Source organism: Prinia subflava, chromosome 5 (genome assembly GCF_021018805.1).
Source record: "Prinia subflava isolate CZ2003 ecotype Zambia chromosome 5, Cam_Psub_1.2, whole genome shotgun sequence".
In the NCBI taxonomy this organism is placed as follows: Eukaryota; Metazoa; Chordata; class Aves; order Passeriformes; family Cisticolidae; genus Prinia; species Prinia subflava.
In genome coordinates this window covers 40,440,365-40,458,920 of record NC_086251.1, presented here as the reverse complement: position 1 = coordinate 40,458,920, position 18,556 = coordinate 40,440,365, and the positions used below count along the sequence as shown (strand labels likewise).

The 18,556-nt window shown below is 42.6% G+C and overlaps 1 protein-coding gene across 2 annotated transcripts in view; it reads left to right on the top strand.

The window, feature by feature from the left end:
• AREL1 (apoptosis resistant E3 ubiquitin protein ligase 1) overlaps nucleotides 1-18,556 on the top strand; it is a 23,196-nt gene extending 4,640 nt beyond the window's left edge. The window contains exons 2-21 of one of the 2 annotated variants that reach the window (XR_010080564.1): nucleotides 436-697; nucleotides 1,849-1,908; nucleotides 2,554-2,780; nucleotides 4,416-4,653; nucleotides 5,643-5,812; nucleotides 5,891-6,071; nucleotides 6,751-6,998; nucleotides 8,731-8,808; nucleotides 9,319-9,460; nucleotides 9,867-9,988; nucleotides 11,782-11,857; nucleotides 12,270-12,379; nucleotides 12,875-13,054; nucleotides 13,205-13,330; nucleotides 13,524-13,653; nucleotides 13,745-13,803; nucleotides 13,994-14,083; nucleotides 15,048-15,223; nucleotides 15,401-16,444; nucleotides 17,953-18,556. Coding sequence is in view for 1 of the 2 variants with exons in the window: in XM_063398993.1 (XP_063255063.1) it covers nucleotides 607-697; nucleotides 1,849-1,908; nucleotides 2,554-2,780; nucleotides 4,416-4,653; nucleotides 5,643-5,812; nucleotides 5,891-6,071; nucleotides 6,751-6,998; nucleotides 8,731-8,808; nucleotides 9,319-9,460; nucleotides 9,867-9,988; nucleotides 11,782-11,857; nucleotides 12,270-12,379; nucleotides 12,875-13,054; nucleotides 13,205-13,330; nucleotides 13,524-13,653; nucleotides 13,745-13,803; nucleotides 13,994-14,083; nucleotides 15,048-15,223; nucleotides 15,401-15,503 (2,607 nt within the window). In the remaining variant the exon portion in view is untranslated. Of the gene's footprint in view, nucleotides 1-435; nucleotides 698-1,848; nucleotides 1,909-2,553; nucleotides 2,781-4,415; nucleotides 4,654-5,642; nucleotides 5,813-5,890; nucleotides 6,072-6,750; nucleotides 6,999-8,730; nucleotides 8,809-9,318; nucleotides 9,461-9,866; nucleotides 9,989-11,781; nucleotides 11,858-12,269; nucleotides 12,380-12,874; nucleotides 13,055-13,204; nucleotides 13,331-13,523; nucleotides 13,654-13,744; nucleotides 13,804-13,993; nucleotides 14,084-15,047; nucleotides 15,224-15,400 lie in introns of both variants that reach the window. The other variant, XM_063398993.1, reaches the window with a different exon arrangement.

Here is an 18,556-nt window from a genome sequence, read left to right as displayed (position 1 = left end):
GTGCCCTTGATATCCCTGGTGAGGTTTAGTTCTATCAGGGCTTTAGCTTTTCTAACCTGGTCCTTGGCTGTTGAGACAATCTCTCTGTATTCCTTCTAGGCTATCAGTTCTTGCTTTCATCCTTAATACTCCTTTATGAACAGCATGCAGGTTCTTAGGTGCTCCATGAAACCTATGGAAGCAAGGATGTGTTTTGTTCCGTCTTGAACGTGCTAGTTTCAGGGAGTTGTATAATGAAATGAGATTGTGACAGATAGAGGTTGAGGATATGGTGAAGTTTTGCACCTCATCAACAGTGGTACTTTTATAGCACCTCTCGTGGATCTGATGTCTAGTGATGCTCTTGCATCTTGCACCTCTCATGTGTTTCTGCTTGCTAGATTTATCCACAATGTAGACATCTAATATTTCTCTCTCCTTTTTTTACTTTTCCAGGAAAACTAACAAACTGCAGGCTAAAGGAAACAGCACTGCAGGACAACCCTTTTTCCACAAAAAGGAAGAAACTGCTGTGCTCAAGTCCTCATTTTGCAGCAGTGATTCTGTGATGCAAGTTCCAAGAGTTACTCTTTCTGTGATAATCTTCTCTATGGCCTCTTCTTGCTGATGTTTGTCCCAGATCTGGGCACAAAGCGGAAGGATGCTGAAGAATGGGTACCCTTTTCTTGGCTTTTAGAGCATGGGCGCTTGTGTAAAGGTATGTGATTGCTCTTTGGTTGGAGGGCTGGACTATGTGCCAAGGCCCAGCAAAAGGGTTTTGCTGGGCTAAAAAGTCATGACTATTGTTGGGGGGAAATACCTCGTTTAAGCTTTCTGCATGCTGATGTTCATTATTGCTGCTGTCGAGATGACTGATGAATAACTCCCCTTTTGTATTTGTTTAAAAAAAAGGCAGCTTGATTGCACAATGTAGCTTCTCACTAACTGAATGGTGACATGGTGAGCTATATTGTATGCATCACTGTATGCCAAATCCTTTGTCTAACTGTCACACGTATTCCTTGCTGCTGCTCTTGTTCCATCTGTCAGCTATGTCTTATCAACCAAACAGCATGTTGTTCTGGGTGTGGTATTTTTACTACATGTTTGTTTAGCAGTCCCCTCAGTGAAAATTTGAATTTAGATTCTTGTCTCTTAAAATTGCTGTAAACTTAATGGTGTACAAACAGAAGGTTTTAGCTTTTGTGTTGATCAGTGGGAGTTTCAGCAGAGAGGCTCCACTTTGCAGAATTGAGAAGGAAAATATAAATGGACTCTTTTCCAGTTGCATTTGTATGTTCTGTAGTAGACTTGCAGGACAAAAATAGATTCACCTCTGCTCTATAAGGATTTTGTTTGTTCAGAACAAATGGGGATGGTCTTTTCTGCAACTCTTTTATTCCATAGCTTTTTCTTCCAAGGTTACTGGCTAAGGGTCGGCTCCTGTCCATTTTGTTGGCAGCTCTGTTATGTGTTTTCCTAGAAGTGGTAAAAGATAACTTCATGGCTTGCAAGTAGGTGTGACAGTGTGGTGAGTGGCTTTAGCCACTGTTGAAGTTGGTGATCCTGCAAAAAATAGCTCCTTGCTGCAGTACCCAGAGCCTGCCCTCACTTTTCAGAGGGAAGATATGTTGTTCTTCTTATAGATTCCTGAATCTGAGTGGGAATCTGTGATGGAGGGAGAACTGTTAATTGTAGCATGTTGTGCTGTTTACATATTTCAATCTTATGGAATAATGCTTTAGGGATGTCCTTGGAGAGGAAGACAGGCGAGCAATAGGCTTTTTTTTTTGAGGAACCATAGATTAAATTTAGGCCAATGTGTGTGAGGAAGTCACTGGACTGGACTTGGCCTATTTTGTATTCTAGATGCAGCTGTGATCCTCGGCTGTGTGTCTCACCGAAGGGACCTGATGTTTTACATTATTGGTAAGTGAAGGAAAGGCTGACGCTGTATTTGACGACCTCTCCATGGGCTTTAGAAGGGTTTCTTGGAAGCCTTTGATTTAATTTTAGTTCGTAGTTTACCTAACAAACATGAAGTTACTGTCACCCCACACTGTGCCCTCCACCTAGCAGACTTGCCTCTACCATTCTTCTTGATCCTAAAGGCCTTGCATTGGCCTAATTCCTAGGCCATCCCCTTACTTTTTCTTCTGAGAACTAGTGGAGCTGCCTCTGTGATGCTTCTTAATCTAGCCATAATGTGATGTGCAGAAGTTGTCTGGTTATCTGTTTCCCTTAAAGGAATCTCTGTAGTTCTAACTTGCAGCTTGAAGGGAATTCCATGTCTGTGTTGGGATGTCCACAAGCCTTACCTGAGACTCTCTACCACCTTTAACTATTTCCTTTGTTTGCAGTCATTTGCAGAGTTTTAAGAGACTTGATGTTTTCTAACCTTACTTGTATCATAACACAAACCATAAATGTTCACACAATAGCATCTGCCTTAAATACCTAATTTGCAATTGAGTAGAACATCATTAACAGAAAAGCATCTTTGGCTGATGCAGAGGGGATTTTAGAGCCCAGCCTTGGCTTCTGCAACTACCCTCTGTTCTCTCCCTGCTGCAGGTGGGATCACAGTATCTGTTGTAGCTTTCTTCTTCACCATTAAGTTCCTCTTTGAGCTTGCCGCACGTATAGTCAGCTTCCTTCAGCATGAGGACCGGGAACGCCGAGGGGAGCGAACTATTTATGACTACGTGCGAGGCAACTACCTGGATCCCCGGTCCTGCAAAATCTCCTGGGATTGGAAGGATCCCTATGAGGTGGGCCATAGCATGGCCTTCCGAGTGCATGTAAGGCAATATTTTTGTTTCCATGCAGCTTTGTGGGCAGAAAAAGAGGTCTGAGTTAGGGGTGGGCTCTTCAAATGTTTTTTTTCATTGGGGCTAAGCCAGATCTAACTGAGGAGCAGGCAAGCTATCTGTTTATGCCTTCTGCTCTGTTACTATGTTGCAAAACCTGTAAGTGTATATTTGAGGTTTGCACTTCTTAAAGTCTAATCTCCTTCTCTTCAGAATCCTCTGAAGAGCCAGAGGAGACCAGGCTTGTCCTCGCTGCTGCTTCCTTTACTGGGAAGCGAGTAGGCTAAGCCTTGCCTTTAACAAACGTGGTGCTATCTTTTGGTTGTGCAGCTGAAGTTGAGGGTATGGGAATGGACATTTTACCAACCCAAGAGCTGTAAAGCTTCATGGCCACTCCCCTCTGACTGCAAAATGTTATTCTGTCAGACCTGGAAAAGCCTGCCAAGGACTCTTGTTTCCCTCTAATCCCAAAAGGCCAAGTCTAGGGGACGTAAGATGAGTGAATATGGAGAGTTAGGAGCTATGTGGAGAAAGTTTGAGCAGGTTTTGCTGGGCTTATGTGCCTATCTTTCTATGCCACCTTCCCATCCAAGAGGTTATCAAAATAAGAAGAAAGGTTCAGCTAGGTTGCCATACCCATTGCTCTTGGGAAGGTGAAGAAGACCCTTCTGCTTTATGATGAGTGAAGAGATGTAACTCCAGGGCAGGCAGTGAAAAAAGCTGAGGGGAAAGGGACTTGTTCTATTCCTAATATTTAAATTTATTTCCTTCACCTTGCTGACACTCATGAGCTCCAGCAATGTGCCTTTCCACTTCATGCTTGTGTTCCATTTGCTTAGCCCTTTATTCATCAACGGTAGCTTTGCATTCACTAGTTTCTCCTGATGTCAGTCAAGATGCAAACTACTTCAGGCCCCACACAATCCCTTACTTAGAAACAGGGAGTAATAGTAACTTTTTTTTGGACTGCAGGCTGATTGCAGATGGTAGGCAGGCTCTAACCAACAAGCTGTGGGCTCTTGAAGAGCCATGCATATATAGTTTCAGGGTGTAGTTCTTTCCTTGTAAGGAACTAGTGGTCGAGGTATGTTACCTTCTGAAATTGTCTTGGAGCTCACTTCGGTGACTGAGCTGCCTATGATCTTATCTAATGTGTTGTTTTCATTATGATGCTTCTTAGCAGTAAAGACTGGGTCAGCTCCTTAGGTCAGCATCTTCATCACACTGTTTTCTGTAACAAATTGGTAAGAGTTTTTTCAGAGCTTAGATGTACAAATGAACAAGATCTGCTTGTTTCTCTGAAAGGGTATGGCTTTACTTTTTTCTTTTGCTTGGGGGTTCCCATAGTTTCTGCTGTAATATTGCACTACAAGTGCAGATGGGAAATGCCTAGAGGCATGTTCTTTTCAGGGCATGCATTTGAACCCCAGCACAAGAGAATGGGGCTGTTCAATGCCCACTTGTCCCTGTTCATTTTGGAGAACACAGTCTGTGTGACAGAGCTGTCTGTTAATTATTTTTCCTTTTCTGAGCTGAGGTACTTGCCCATCCCTAAGGCAACTTGTTTTCTCTTCCTCTGTGCGCTGTATGTTTTTGCTGACCTGGACTTCTCTGTTTCCCATGCAGTTATTCTATAAAAATGGGCAACCCTTCCCTGCTCACCGGCCTGTGGGGCTGCGAGTTCACATCTGCCATGTGGAGTTAGCAATTGATATTCCTGTAACCCAGGAAGTCCTTCAAGAGCCCAATTCCAATGTGGTGAAAGTGGCTTTCACTGTGCGCAGGGCTGGGAGATACGAAATCACTGTAAAACTTGGTGGCTTGAATGTGGCCTACAGCCCCTACTACAAGGTTTTCCAGCCAGGTAAGATCTAAGTGGCCCTGTAATGATTCAAAGTAGATTTGGAGGTATTGGAGGCCGTTAGCTAAATGTGTTTCCAGCTAAAATAGGTAGGTGACAGGGAAGGGGTTACCCTTCACCATTTTCCTCCTGCTGTATGTAGATTCCAGCAATAGACCCATGAGTAAAACATACTTGTGACTACCAGTACGTAACAAAACAGAAACTGCTTTACAGAATAAGTCCTTAGTGCTACTTAAAATCCCTATCCACTTCTGTCACGTTCTCCATTTTGTAGTAACTTCTTCGTAATCCATCTAGTAGCCAGAGAGTGCCTTTTGTTGAAAGTGTTGAGTTATTTGTATCTGAGTTGGAGATGCTGTCATAATTTGCCTCTTCTTTTTCTGAATACCCTGCTCTATTCTTGTAAGGTTCTGGAGCAGTTGATACCTTTGATTACACATTTCTGTAAAAACATTTCCTTTTTATCCATCTAAAATTTGTTCGCTTCTACTTCGGTTTTTTTGACCCCACTTGGCATCTTTTATATTTCATGTATATCTCATTGAAAGGACTTCTATTCATTGCTTTGTGAATAGGTACAAAGCTTGCTAAAATATTCCTTCAGAAAGAAGCAGCTCAGGTTTAACCCAAATAAAGTTTGTTTGGTAAGCTGCATTTGCAGGTTTTCTTAGGTGTCAGCTAGCTTATATTTTGTATGTACAGTGGGAGCAAATTCCTGAACAGAAAGTTAGAATTGTGGAAAAGTATTCTTTAGAGGACTAGTAACTTAGTTTGCTTTATTAGTATTAAGTCTCTGATCCAAGGCACATGCTATGCACTACACCATATACTTCAGTGCTCAGATACTTTGCTTTTTTAATGTAGAGGCATAAAATATGTTTAGATTTGATCCATTTTCAAGGGTATTGTGCCCCTAGTTGCTTTTCTTTTGCTTTTTGTAGCTTCACCTTGGAATTTGTTTCATTCTAAATTATTGTTGTCTACTTCAGGAATGGTAGTTCCCTCCAAAACCAAAATTGTCTGCCATTTCTCCACACTGGTGCTGACCTGTGGGCAGCAGCACACTCTGCAGATAGCTCCCAGAGATGAGTATGACAATCCCACCAGCAATTCTGTGTCCCTGATAGATGAGCACAATTACAGCCTCTCCATCCATGAGGTGAGTGCAACCTTGCCCCTTGCTGCTTGACTTCAGGTGAGCTGGAGAGCTCCTTATATTAATTTGTCTTCTGTTTAGCTGGGTCCTCAAGAAGAAGAGAGCTCTGATGTGGTGTTTGAGAAGTCTGTGGTGTCCAATCGGCAGACCTGCGAGGTGTTCTTCCGACTCACCTTGCACTCTAGGGGCTGTTTCCATGCCTGTATCTCCTACCAGAACCAGCCCATAAGCAATGGTGATTTTGACATCATTGTTCTAAGTGGTGAGTCAAGACCTAATGAGTATTCATTCTCCAGGTGTCCTCTTATAATGTGCTTTGCACACTCATGTAGCAGAGCTATTTGTGGCTCCCTTGCAGGCTGGCTTACTTGCTAAAGGAAAGCCTATTCATTTAAAAATGCTAAGGTAAATGAATTTGCTTCTAACAGGGGAGATCTCTGGGGGCTGATACTCTCTGATCCATCAGCAGATAAAAACAAGTGTTTTTTCCCCTTATTTCAGGGGGTTTACCTCTGAAATTAGGCAATTTTTACTGCTTGCTAGTAGTTGGCATCTGACCCTGTCACGTATTGTATTTTAAGTTACATGGAGAAAGAACACTGCATGTAACCTGTGTGGGTTTTTTATTTACAATGCTTCAGGAGTGAGCTAGACTTCAGTGTGGCTGTCAAATGGCTATGCCTTCAGGCTGGTGCTCTGAGAGAGAGGTTCTCTGTGCCTTTTTTCTTCAGCCGGTCACTGACAGACAGACTGCCATCTTGAAATCTTTTCAGCCCACTCCTGGGTTCTCTTGATCAAAGTTCCACTTGACCAGGTTTTCCTTTGGATGTATAACCTTTTCTTTAAAGTCAAAGTCACTGATTTGGTGGTGGCCTGTGCATTCTTTTTCATTCTTGTCTCCATTAGGATTTACACAACTCTTTCCTATCTATTTCCCTCAGAGAATGAAAAGAACATTGTGGAACGCAATGTGTCCACCTCAGGAGTCAGTATTTATTTTGAAGCTTACCTTTACGATGCTCCTAGTTACACCAACAGTCAGTGGCAACTTCCACCAATGCACCTGAGCTCCTCCCAGCGCCGTCCTTCTACTGCAATTGATGATGAAGATGAAGATTCTCCTTCTGACAGCCAGACCCCTGAGAAAGTGAAGAAGCCTAAAAAAGTGTACTGCTATGTGTCACCTAAGGTAGATATCATAAAGTCACCACACTTAAGTGCATGTTTAAAGTATACTGTAAACTGAAGAGCTTCCTGGTGCTCTGTATCTTAGCTCCAGATTCAGGTGCATCAGATTTGGTAAAAAAAAAAAGGTTGTCTTGTGGCAAACATAGAGCTGTTGACTGAGAATAATGTTAAAATGAGCCTTGGAAGTTTTAGGAGTGTGTTTTAAAACATTAAGTTTTAGGATTGTGTTTTTAGATTTTGGGATCTTTCTAGGTCTGATCCAAATCCTGCTGGAAATTTTCTTGCTGATTGTTCAAGAGATATTCTGTTTGCCTTTCCTTTGCTTTTTTCAGGTCAGACCTGTACTTCCTATTCTCAGTTTCTGATACCTGTAAATTTCAACTTCAGAGACTCTCACCTTCTCAGATTTTATGTCTTTGTCCTGTTTCTGGAATGTTTTGCTGAAAAGAAAAAGGGAAAAATGGTCAGAGAACAAAGGGTACATTTATAAGTACAAGAAACAAGAGAAACTGAGGGTTCTCTTACAATAAGGATTTGTTAACAGTAACTATTTTCCATTATTATTGCCTAAAAGCATTCAGAAACTAGAAAGAAAATTTTTCTAAATCTAATAATGAATTTAAATCCATTTTGTTCATCTGTCTCTCAAATGCATTCTGAAAAATGCAGTGATAAATACCAAAGTGAAAGACTAATCCAGAAACTGCTTTCCTGCCAAGGGGAGAAAGAGGACTGTGAAACAGTTATAGGATAGAGGCAGCTGGGAGCTGCTAGAGATTTCTAAATCTGTGCTGTACATGACTCTAAGAACTGACTTTGAGGGCTATGTCCTTGTGAGCTCAGCATCCTTTCATCCTTGGTGTATTATCTTGGACTCCATACGCTTTTCTATTGCATTACCTGGTAAAACAGATCACCAGAAGTGAGTACTGTTTGAAGCTCCTTTGAGTGCCAAAGCTGTTAATATGATCCTTAGGCTTGCATAATCGTATTCCTGGATGTCTCTATGTATAGAAATAGAAACAGTAGAAAACTGTTACCATGCTGCTGTTTTAAAGAGTTGCTGTTCATATTTGGCTTGTTTGTGGACAAATTTTGATTGTCAGTTTTTCCGATCATTGCAGCTAGGAAAGGTTTGTGCAGGAAATGGTTTTCTTTTGTCTAAAGATGCTAAAATTTCATCTTAACTTGCTCCCCAGAAGACAGAAGTTGCACAGTTAGTAATTTGTTCTGGCAGAAATACACTGAGAATAAATGTCTGCAAATCTCATGGATTTAGCAATTGCAAGTGCTTTTTAAAACACATTTGAAATGGTCATGAAAATTAGGGAGTAGTAGGAGTAGTCCATCGGCGTGATGTTTACCAAAACGTTTTTGTCGGTGCATTACAATCTTGTCCTGAATTCACCTTCTCAAGTGTACTTAAGATTACTTTCCAATTCCACTGGTGACGTTCTACTGAACACAATAGCTTACTGCCATAAAATCTGTGTCATGCTGTCCCCCATGTGTCATAAATGCATGCAGTGACGTCTTACTGACAAGTTGCTTACAGTTCTGTAACTGAGAGCTTTAAAGGTTCCCAAGTATTGTATCAAATGCTACAAAAACCTGTTCCTGGGATTGAAGGGAGGTCTAGCCTTATGGATCTGTTCTTCTGCCTCATGTGTTTCAGGGACAACCCTTAACAGATGTGTGATAGTTAACGTTTTCTTTTCCTTGTGGTTATTCAGCAATTCTCAGTGAAAGAATTTTACCTGAAGATCATTCCATGGCGCCTTTTCACCTTTAGAGTGTGTCCTGGCACAAAGGTGAGCCTCTTTCCCTGTATCTGTCAACTCCACTTTCGTGTTGTTAGGCTTGTCATCCTTATGAATCAGTCTTTGTTTTCTCCTTTTGGGGAGAAGGGCTTCCACCCCCAGAACAACACTATGTGGCATGAATTTCAACTCTGGAATTCCCTCTCAGTGCCTAAGTTTTGTTAATATTTGTGACTAGGAGCCAGTCTTATCACTCTTTCCTGCCTTTTGTCCCAGTACTAGGCAAAAATCTTGATTCCTTTGCATTTTTTCTTGGTTACTTTCATCATAACCTTCCTATAATGCTGTGATTGTATCCATTGAAGCCCTCAGACTTGTGTGTGAAGTTTAAAGCTGCCTCCTAAATGGAGTCTTGATGCTTGAAATAGTTTTGCTGTTAATTGCATACACATGGGGGAGCAGAGAAAGTCTTAAGAGCACAGGTGGTGTTGTTCTGTCTACTGAACATACTGTGCCTTCTGCATGATGGGTTTACCCTTTCTTGCATCTTTTTGCTGCTAGTTTTCATACCTTGGTCCTGATCCTGTGCACAAATTACTGACACTGGTGGTGGATGATGGGATCCAACCCCCTGTGGAGCTCAGCTGCAAGGAGAGGAACATCTTGGCAGCCACTTTCATTCGCTCTCTGCATAAAAACATAGGTAAAGGGACAGTGAGGTGGGTACAGTAGTCAGGAAGTTAGTACTTGAGTCTGCTAGTTTCCTTGGGGAATAAAGATTGCCAGCACTGAATGACTTCTGATGAGAACTCTGGTTCCTGGAGTGTCATGCTCTGTTTCTTTTGATGCTTCCAGTGAATGTACTTCATCACAGCAGCTGTTCCTTTACAGCTTGGCTTCTCTGTCAGGCTCTTTGAAAGTGCACCTGTGAGTATGAATACCAGCAAGATTAATTGCAAAACTACCTTGAGAGTTCTGTTTCCAGACCTTGCTGTGGTAAATGCACTTTGGGGCTGTAAAGCGGATCTGTACTGTTAATCTTAAGAATGCTCTGTAGATATTTGAGGTGTTGACACCTTGGGCCTCACCCAAATTGTCACTCTTCTCAGGAGGCTCTGAAACCTTCCAAGACAAAGTGAATTTCTTTCAGCGAGAGCTACGTCAGGTGCATATGAAAAGACCTCATTCGAAGGTCACGCTGAAGGTCAGCCGCCACTGTCTGCTGGAGTCGGTGAGTGTATGAGCCATTTTACTTTAGCCAGTGCTTCCTCCGTCCTTTTTATTCTTCTCAGTGCCTAAAGAAATCCAAACTGGAATGTGCTAGGGAAGCCATGCTAAAAATGGTTAGTCCCTCTGTTTCAAGGCAGATGCCAGCAGGCTGCTTGAGAAGGAGTTGTTAAACATTGGAAAGGACTGCTCAGAGAGGTTGTAGAGTCACCATCCTTGGAAGGGTTCAATAAATGTCTGGATGTAGCACTTAATGCCATGGTCTAGTTGATGAGGTAGGGATCAGTCAAAGGTTAGAATCTTATGATCTTAGAGGTCTTTTGCAACTTGAATGATTCTGTGATTCTGTTAAGGGATTCATAGCCTGTAAAAACAGGAAATATGCTGACGTTGCTCTGTCCTACTTTACATTGGAACTTGAGGCCTGGAGAGAGACTGTCTACCTAGACTAGATTTGGGAGCAGAACATAGAGCTCCTGAGTCTTTGCCTACTGTTATTCTGGCACAGAGCCATTCAGCAAGATAAGCTGTCAAGTCAGATGTTCCTGAGCTGCATGCAATGAAACTCTTGCATCAACAAGCTACTAGTAGTGGTTCAGAGTGATGATAAAATATTCTGTAGAGTCCCTTAGTAAAATCTTCACCATTTCTGACCCGTACTGTTGTGTTTCCAAGATAGGACTCAGTCATTCAGATAATACAGTTTTTAAGTGACATTCTGAATACTTGGGAGTATAATACTGGGGAGGCACTTATCCTGACTTTGTGTTTCCACCTGTGTCTCACAACAGTAATGTTGCAAGAGTGGAGAGAACATTTCTGAGGAAAACAGGAGTGGCTGGGATTTCCCTTGATTTATACTCAGTAAATCTGTGTTTCAGAATATTTTCTGCATGTACTGGCTTGCAGTGTTTATGAGATTGTTTCAGTTAATAGCTTGGACAAAATTACTTCATTTCTAAACAGTATTTCCATGACTACTTTTTCCTATTATTTTGGAAATTTCTGCACTTGAGCACTGTTACAGTCTAGTAAGACAAAATAAATCCAGTGCTGTAATAATGATGATGATGCTAATAATAATAATAAAAATAAATATAAGCTCTAGTGACCAAGTACCAGACTGACTAGCACAGTCTGTTACACAGTCTAGTGTGTTGATAGGCACAATGAATGTGTTTAGCCCAGAGGTGTGAGTACCGTGATGCTCTAACCTGTCTGAGAATAAACTAAGCCAAAACTACCTGTATGACTGAAGACTGCCATGTAGCTTTTAAAATTTTCTTTACTTGGAGTCCAGAATCAGGGCATAGGAAATTTTAGACACTTGGGGTATTTTATTACTTTTTTGCATTGTGTCTTGCTGAAAGTATGAACTCAGTAATTCTTGTCAAGCTATTTTGTGGTGCTCTTTGAAACATCCCTATTTTAAATCTAATTCGTGGGCTGAAAGTACTTTACAGAAATTGCTCCTTCCCACAGGCATTTTAATACTTCAAACAATACTTTACTGCAGCTTTGAGAGTGATATTTCTGTGCTAAGACCTCACGCTGGTTTTTAAGATGAGCTGTATTTTATGTGAGTAATGTGTCTCATAATAGAAAATGTGAGGAACTGGCTTCTGTGTCTTTGGACAAAAAAGAATTAGACTTTAGGTGTTTTCTAATTTTCACTTTTATACTTTTGAGTGCTAGACTGTTGGGGTTTTGCATTTGCCCATTCACATGTACAGGACTGCATATTGGGTATGGGGTGCCAGGCAGTAATGGTTGCTGCTATTCTTTTCTATTTTTCAGTCTTTTAAAGCAACACGAAATTTTTCTGTTTCTGACTGGAGCAAAAACTTTGAAGTGATTTTTCAGGATGAAGAAGGTGAGTTATCCTGTGACTATGTATGCAGAGAAAGCAAAAGAAATGATGGCAGAATAGTTTTAGTCTGGAATTCAGGTTTCTTGTAGTATGTCCATTCTTTTGTGGCTTTCCAGCCATTTGATTTTCTCACAGATGTTAGTGAATTATCCTGCTAGTGCTATTCTGTGCCTGCTTCACATAGGGACCTGAAGCCTTATGTAAATCCTGCCCCTCTACCCCTAAAAACCCCAAGAAAACCAGCTAGGACTGTGTTTGGGAGAAGAACCTGTAGTTTTGCAGTCCCTGTTTACTGCCACGTTGCTACAGAGCTGTTCATTGCGATGAACTCTTGTGTTGGGTAATACTGAGCAGCATGCATGAAACTCTTGAGCTGATGGCCAGTTTGTATGACCAAGCTTGTTTTATTTTGTAGCTCTGGACTGGGGAGGTCCACGCAGAGAATGGTTTGAGCTCATTTGTAAGGCATTATTTGATACCACCAATCAACTGTTCACTCGCTTTAGTGATAACAACCAGGCCTTGGTGAGTCTGAGTTCCTGTGCTGAATGCACAGAAATGTGACCATTGATGGTTAAATGGTGTGCTACCTTACTCATTCTTAAGCTTGCCTTCATAGTCACTTCCAATGCCTTTCTCAAAGCTTTGCTTAATGATCTTAACACATTGAAGTGTCAAAGAACTGGCTGGAAGAGCACTAGAGAGTGGCAAGTCAGCAGGGAAGGCTGGATTTTTGGGCAAGAAGAGATGACATCAAAGTGTTTAGTGGTTTTGTTGGATCTGAATATTTCAGAATCCATTTCTGCTCTCATACAGCTTCTTGCCCGTGCATGTGAAACATTTCATGTTCTTCCTATGCAGGCTTAAGCATTTTATTTCTATTGCTTGTCTTTGAGGATATTACACGAAAGCTCCTTGGCCAACTTGAGAGATGTAGTGACTGAAATGGTCCCATATTTGCTATTTGTGCTAGTCAGTCTGGTACTTGGATATTTCATTTTTCATATTTCTTCTTTGCAGGTGCATCCAAACCCGGGGCGTCCCACATATTTACGGCTCAAAGTATATGAATTTGCAGGCCGCCTAGTAGGAAAGTGTCTCTATGAATCATCTCTGGGAGGTGCTTACAAACAACTGGTTCGAGCTCGCTTCACTCGATCCTTCCTGGCTCAGATCATAGGACTTCGTATGCATTACAAGGTAAAGCTTCCCAGCCCTGTCTGAAGCCTGTGTTGATTTAGGGGAACGTTGAGTGTTGCAGTAGCAGACCCAGAATTCTGGCTAACAATATAAGGGGGGTTTTTTTTTGTTCTTCCCTCTATGTCCCTGCTTTCTTATTCTTTCATGCAGTATTTTGAAACGGATGATCCGGAATTCTATAAATCCAAAGTGTGCTTCATACTGAACAATGATGTGAGTGAGATGGATCTGGTCTTCGCTGAAGAGAAGTATAGCAAAACAGGACAGCTGGAGAAGGTAAGGGAAACCATTCCTGAAAGTGGGATAGTTTAACCCCTACTGCCTGCAGCAGTGGGGACCAAGAACTCTGCTATGTCCCAGAAAATTGAGCTTACTCTTGGAAGTAACTCCTTTCTTGTTTTTTTATGGTTGGGAGTTCAGTTATGGGAAATGCTACTGGTCACACTCAGGTCAAGTGTTCTGTTTTCAGGTGGTAGAACTGGTGGCAGGAGGGGCTCAAGTACCTGTGACCAATGAAAACAAAATTTTGTATCTAAATCTGCTTGCACAGTACAGGCTGGCGAATCAGGTTAGAGAGGAGGTGGATCACTTCCTGAAAGGTAACATACTACCTGCTCCCTGCTCCTCTCTGCCTTTATGTCCCAGGGCATAGCACATGCTGCTCTTCTCTTCTCTTCTCTTCTCTTCCAGGTCTTAATGAATTAGTTCCTGAGAACCTCCTGGCTATTTTTGATGAGAATGAGCTTGAGGTAATCGCTGCCTTCCTAAGCAGCTCTATCTTTACTTCCCTTCCTGTCGGACAAATTGAGTGCTTTCTGGATCTGGGAAAAAGCCAAAATGTTTCTTCTTGAAGCACTTTAAACATCTGCAATTTGTACAGTAGCTGTTGCCTTGTTTCCTGGGCTCCTGACTTTCTCACTGCAGTCTCTTGCCTTTCAGCTGCTCATGTGCGGTACTGGAGATATCAGTGTCTGTGACTTCAAGGCACATGCTGTAGTGGTAGGCGGCTCTTGGCACTTCCGTGAGAAGGTAAATGAAAGGGTTTCTCCTTCCTACTTGTCAAAACCAGTTATCCCAAATACAGCAGAATTGGTTGGAATTTAGGTTTTCAGAAGGACTAAGTGAAAAATCAGGGGTCAGGTAGGACTGCATGCATTATGATATAATGCTGCCCCCTAGAGAGATCCCTTCAGCTGGCTGACTAGAGGTGATGCTTAAACAGATACCAGAAAGTAAAAATTGTCCACAGTGCTCTCTTTTAAAAAATCTAACAAAGCTTTAATTAAGAGCAGTTCAGCAGGGAGTCAGGAGGAGTTGGTGGGAATTACTGCTACTGAAGATGTTCATGGTGATATACTTATCTCTAAGAGATGCCTGAAAAACATGCTTGCAGCCCACATGTAGTGTTTGGAGCTCAATGCTGTGGTACTACTGATGTAGTAGCCTAAATTTGTACCCCTAATGGTTCTCATCCCTTTCTGCATTTCCCAGTGGGAGGGGTATGGGAATAGTAGCAGCTTTGTTTAGAAAAATAATGGAAGCTGCCAAGACATCCCAGATGAAAAGAGATAGAAACTTGTATTTTTAATCTGTAAACACTGGGATGGTTCCACTTGCCTGCAGAAGCACCAGATGATGTGAAAAACAAAAAAAAATTAACATAGTGCAAGAAGAAAGTATGTTTTTTGCATTGTAAACCTGCCTTATTGCCTGTGCAGGTATTTCTAAAAACAAAATCTCTGTGGAGAAGCAGAAGCAGCCTTTCTGCTTCAAGGGAAAGGATTGGTGGGAGATAGTAGCGTGGGACATCTCTTAACTGATTAGGAGCTATGTAATACTTGCCTCTATGTGTCACCCTGGTAAAACAAATCAATTCTAACTGTTAATAGAACACTTGCTTGTGAGGGCAATTGACTGATATTCTTGCAAGTTGCTAATACACTTGCTTGATTACCTTGGCTGACCTGTCTTTACCTTTCCTGGTTTGTAACAGGTCATGAGGTGGTTTTGGACTGTGGTTTCCAGTTTCACACAGGAAGAGCTGGCCAGACTTTTGCAGTTCACTACTGGTTCCTCTCAGCTGCCACCAGGAGGGTTTGGTGCACTCTGTCCATCTTTCCAGATCATTGCAGCTCCAACTCACAGTACTTTGCCAACAGCCCACACTTGGCAAGTATCTTGGGGTGGTAGGATTTTCTCCATTGTGCTTTTGGGAATGACACTAGCTAGTTGTGATGGGCCAACAGTGTAATGTGTGTGATGCTTGTGTCAATGCATCTAAAGGCAGCTAATGGGGATGTTCCCTCTCAGACCTAGTTTGAATGAAATTTTTCTTTTGTTTTACAGTTTTAACCAGCTGTGCCTCCCTACTTATGACTCCTATGAAGAAGTGCACAAGATGCTGCAGCTAGCTATCAGCGAGGGCTGTGAGGGATTTGGCATGCTGTGATTTCCCCTTCCCAGGAGACCATTTAGCCTCTCGGCTCTTTGGGGCAAGACCCAGGTTCAGTCCTCTGCTTGTTCTCCTTCCCTTCACTTGGGCAGTGGAGGCGAAGCAAAGACTCCATGTAAAGGAATTTGTCATCCAGAAGATGTCATGTGGCCTTTCTGTATCCCAAATATGTCATCAAGAGCTCATCTTTTCCCTTTTCCTCATTCTCCCTTTGGTTCAATGTGAAAAAGCAAAAGGACTGGTGCATTTGTCAAGGAGATATTGCACTTGATTTCTATGCACCCTGTATACCCATCCTTCTGTGGGAAGATGAAGTTCATAAGCAGAAGTTACATTGAGGTGCAGGAGATCTGCTGAGCTGCCTTTCCTGTAGTTCTCTAGGAGGAAGAGGGAAGACCAGCATGGAGCTCTGCTGGAAGCCTTGGCTCATAGGAAGTCTTAGTAACTTCCTTTACCTTGGCTCAACTCCCCCAGTGATGCTCCCTGATATCTCACTATGACTCGAGAGGAGAATAGAGTTGTCCATCTTTTCAGCACCTGACCCAGAAAGGTTTCTGGTTCTCCTTCTCCATCTTGCTCTGGATGCTGTTGTTGCCTGTGCCACAGAGAAAAAATGGGCAGTATCCACTGGAAGGAGTAACCCAAAGAGGAAAACAATCTAATTGGAGCACAAGTGCTGGCCCTGACAGTGATCCTGTACTACCTCCGCCGGGGTCCAGCAGCAGAAGCGCCCTTCTCCAGCAGTGGCTGGTAATTAGCCTCTGCAAACGAACTGGAAGAGGAATTTCTCCTCCATTGAATGTTTCTGACAGTTGATGTTGCACAGGAAGCTATTCCATGCCCTTGCCTTCTTATCCCTTCCTCAGGAGAGAGAGTATGGGCATGAGTGTGATCCTTCAATGCTGAGCACCAATGCCTATCCCACATTCACCTTCAGGGTATGTATGTTATGTGGTACCAGTGACAGGTCAAAAAGCAGCTACAGAGTGCACTGTGCTTGCATTTGCTGTTGGGATGATGGTACTGGGCAGAACATGGTACCTCCACCCCAGCATCCCACAGGATCTTGGCTTCTACCTCTCTCATTCAGCAGCCTGAGGCTTCTCTTTCTCTACTGCATTTCAGGCAGAGTGTCCAGGGAGTTTCTGGTGCCTGGAGAGCAGCTCAATTTCTGCCCTTCCAACCTTCTTACTAGCTTTCTTCATCTTTCCTTTCCACGTGTTCCATTCAGTGCTGTTAGCTTTCCAGCACAAAACGTTAACTAGAATTTCACTTACGTGGTCACTCTACAGCTGGCATCCACCATTGTCTGGCTTGTGGGGAAAGGAGTGGATAGACCAGAATGAGAAGTAAGCTTATGATTTGGGTCTATTGTAGTTGGCAATCCATTCAGCCCTTCCCTGGAAAGTAAAGGGAAGGGGAATCTGGGAATCACTGAGTTCTGCAGTGAAGCAAAATTCAAGATCTTTGCTTTCTGCAGTCTACAAGTAAGTCAAAGCCATGCAGGAGTCAAAGTGGGAGAAATGCATTGCTACTACCTGCAATGTAAGATTTTGGATTATGGAATTGTTGGATTTCTTCCAGAATGGATTCTCAGACTGGCATCCCTGAGCTAATTTTAGAACACTGTATTGGATAAAATGTCACATCATCCTCTTCAGTCCCCTGCTGCTGTCCTCAGGCTGATCCAGTCAGACTTGAGCACAGTATAGATATTTTAAGTTAACTGTGTGCTTTTCAAATATAGCTTAGTTGAATTGACTGGGAATTTGAGGGAAATATTCTCCATCTATAAAATGTTTTTAAAGGCAGCATCTTAGTCATTCTTGGGCTGAGTGTGTTATTTCTGTACAGAAAAAAAATAAGCCATTTTGGTGCCAAAAAGCAGTCAGCTGAACATTGAGACTACTCAGGGGGATTTCTTTGCCTTGTGAATTCATTCCCTCACTGGCACTGAGGTGCTGCGAGGCTGCCAGCTTGATAGCTGCCACTGTTGCGCTCTGACAGATCACATTAGTAGTGGCTGTTCTCCCTTTTTTAGTGCAGGCTGCATTCTGCAAGGTTCTGACCTTCTTTGGGTGGAGAGTATGGTACCATTTTATTTATACTGCAGGTGGCTTCTGTGGCCAGTAGAGTTACAGCTCCTGTGTTTACTATGCCACTGCTTCAGTGCTTTCTCCAGGGACTGAGAGGAGGTGGTGGTGCTCAGCTCAGCTCCAGTTTGTTGGGAGGTGTAGCTTGGTGTTTTTTCCATACTGTAGCCTCACCTGGTTGAGGATGTTTTCAGTCCTGTAGCTGTGGGCCAGCTCTGACAGTGACATCTCCCTCAGGAATCTTCTCCCTTCTTCTCTTGAGCTGGCCTTTTTTTATTCTGAAGATGAAGTAACTGACCACTGAGTGGACTTCTACTGGAAAGAGCTCCTAAATGCTTCTCATTTCATTGCAGGCAGCACCCAACACTTCCCAGCAGCTGTGAAGATGCCAAGGACTTCCTTCTTAACACAAGTGCAGTCAGAACTGGGATGGGTACTCCTAGTAAACTAAACCCAACCCTTCTGTTTGCACAGGCCCCTAGGCTGCCCCCATGTTCCTGAGTTCCACTGCAATATTTCTAAACTTATCTCTAGCTTTACACCCTTTCCCAGTACAGCCACATTTAATGCTGCCCTTAGTGCTGGCAGTGGGGATGTGCTCTGGTCACCTATGCTGTATGTTACTTCTGGCAGAGGCTCATTACTTTCCTTTTTTACTCCTTATTTATTGCCACTTAACAGAGGCTCTTCTGTAGAAATCCTTAGGACCCTGATACCATCTTAGACAGGTTCTGTGTTTCCTGAAGCTGCTTTGAGGTGCAGGGGGGCTGGCTTCAGCCTGGCCCTGCAGGCCATGTTGCATGTTTATAGAAACCAGGAGCTGTGGATGATACAGGTCAAATCCTACTTCCCTCTGGCGAATTTCTGGCAGAGTTCAGCCAAAATTTGGAAGCCTGTGGTTGTAGTAGCTGATTTTGTAAATAGTTTGTATAATAAATAAAATATTTTAAAAATGCT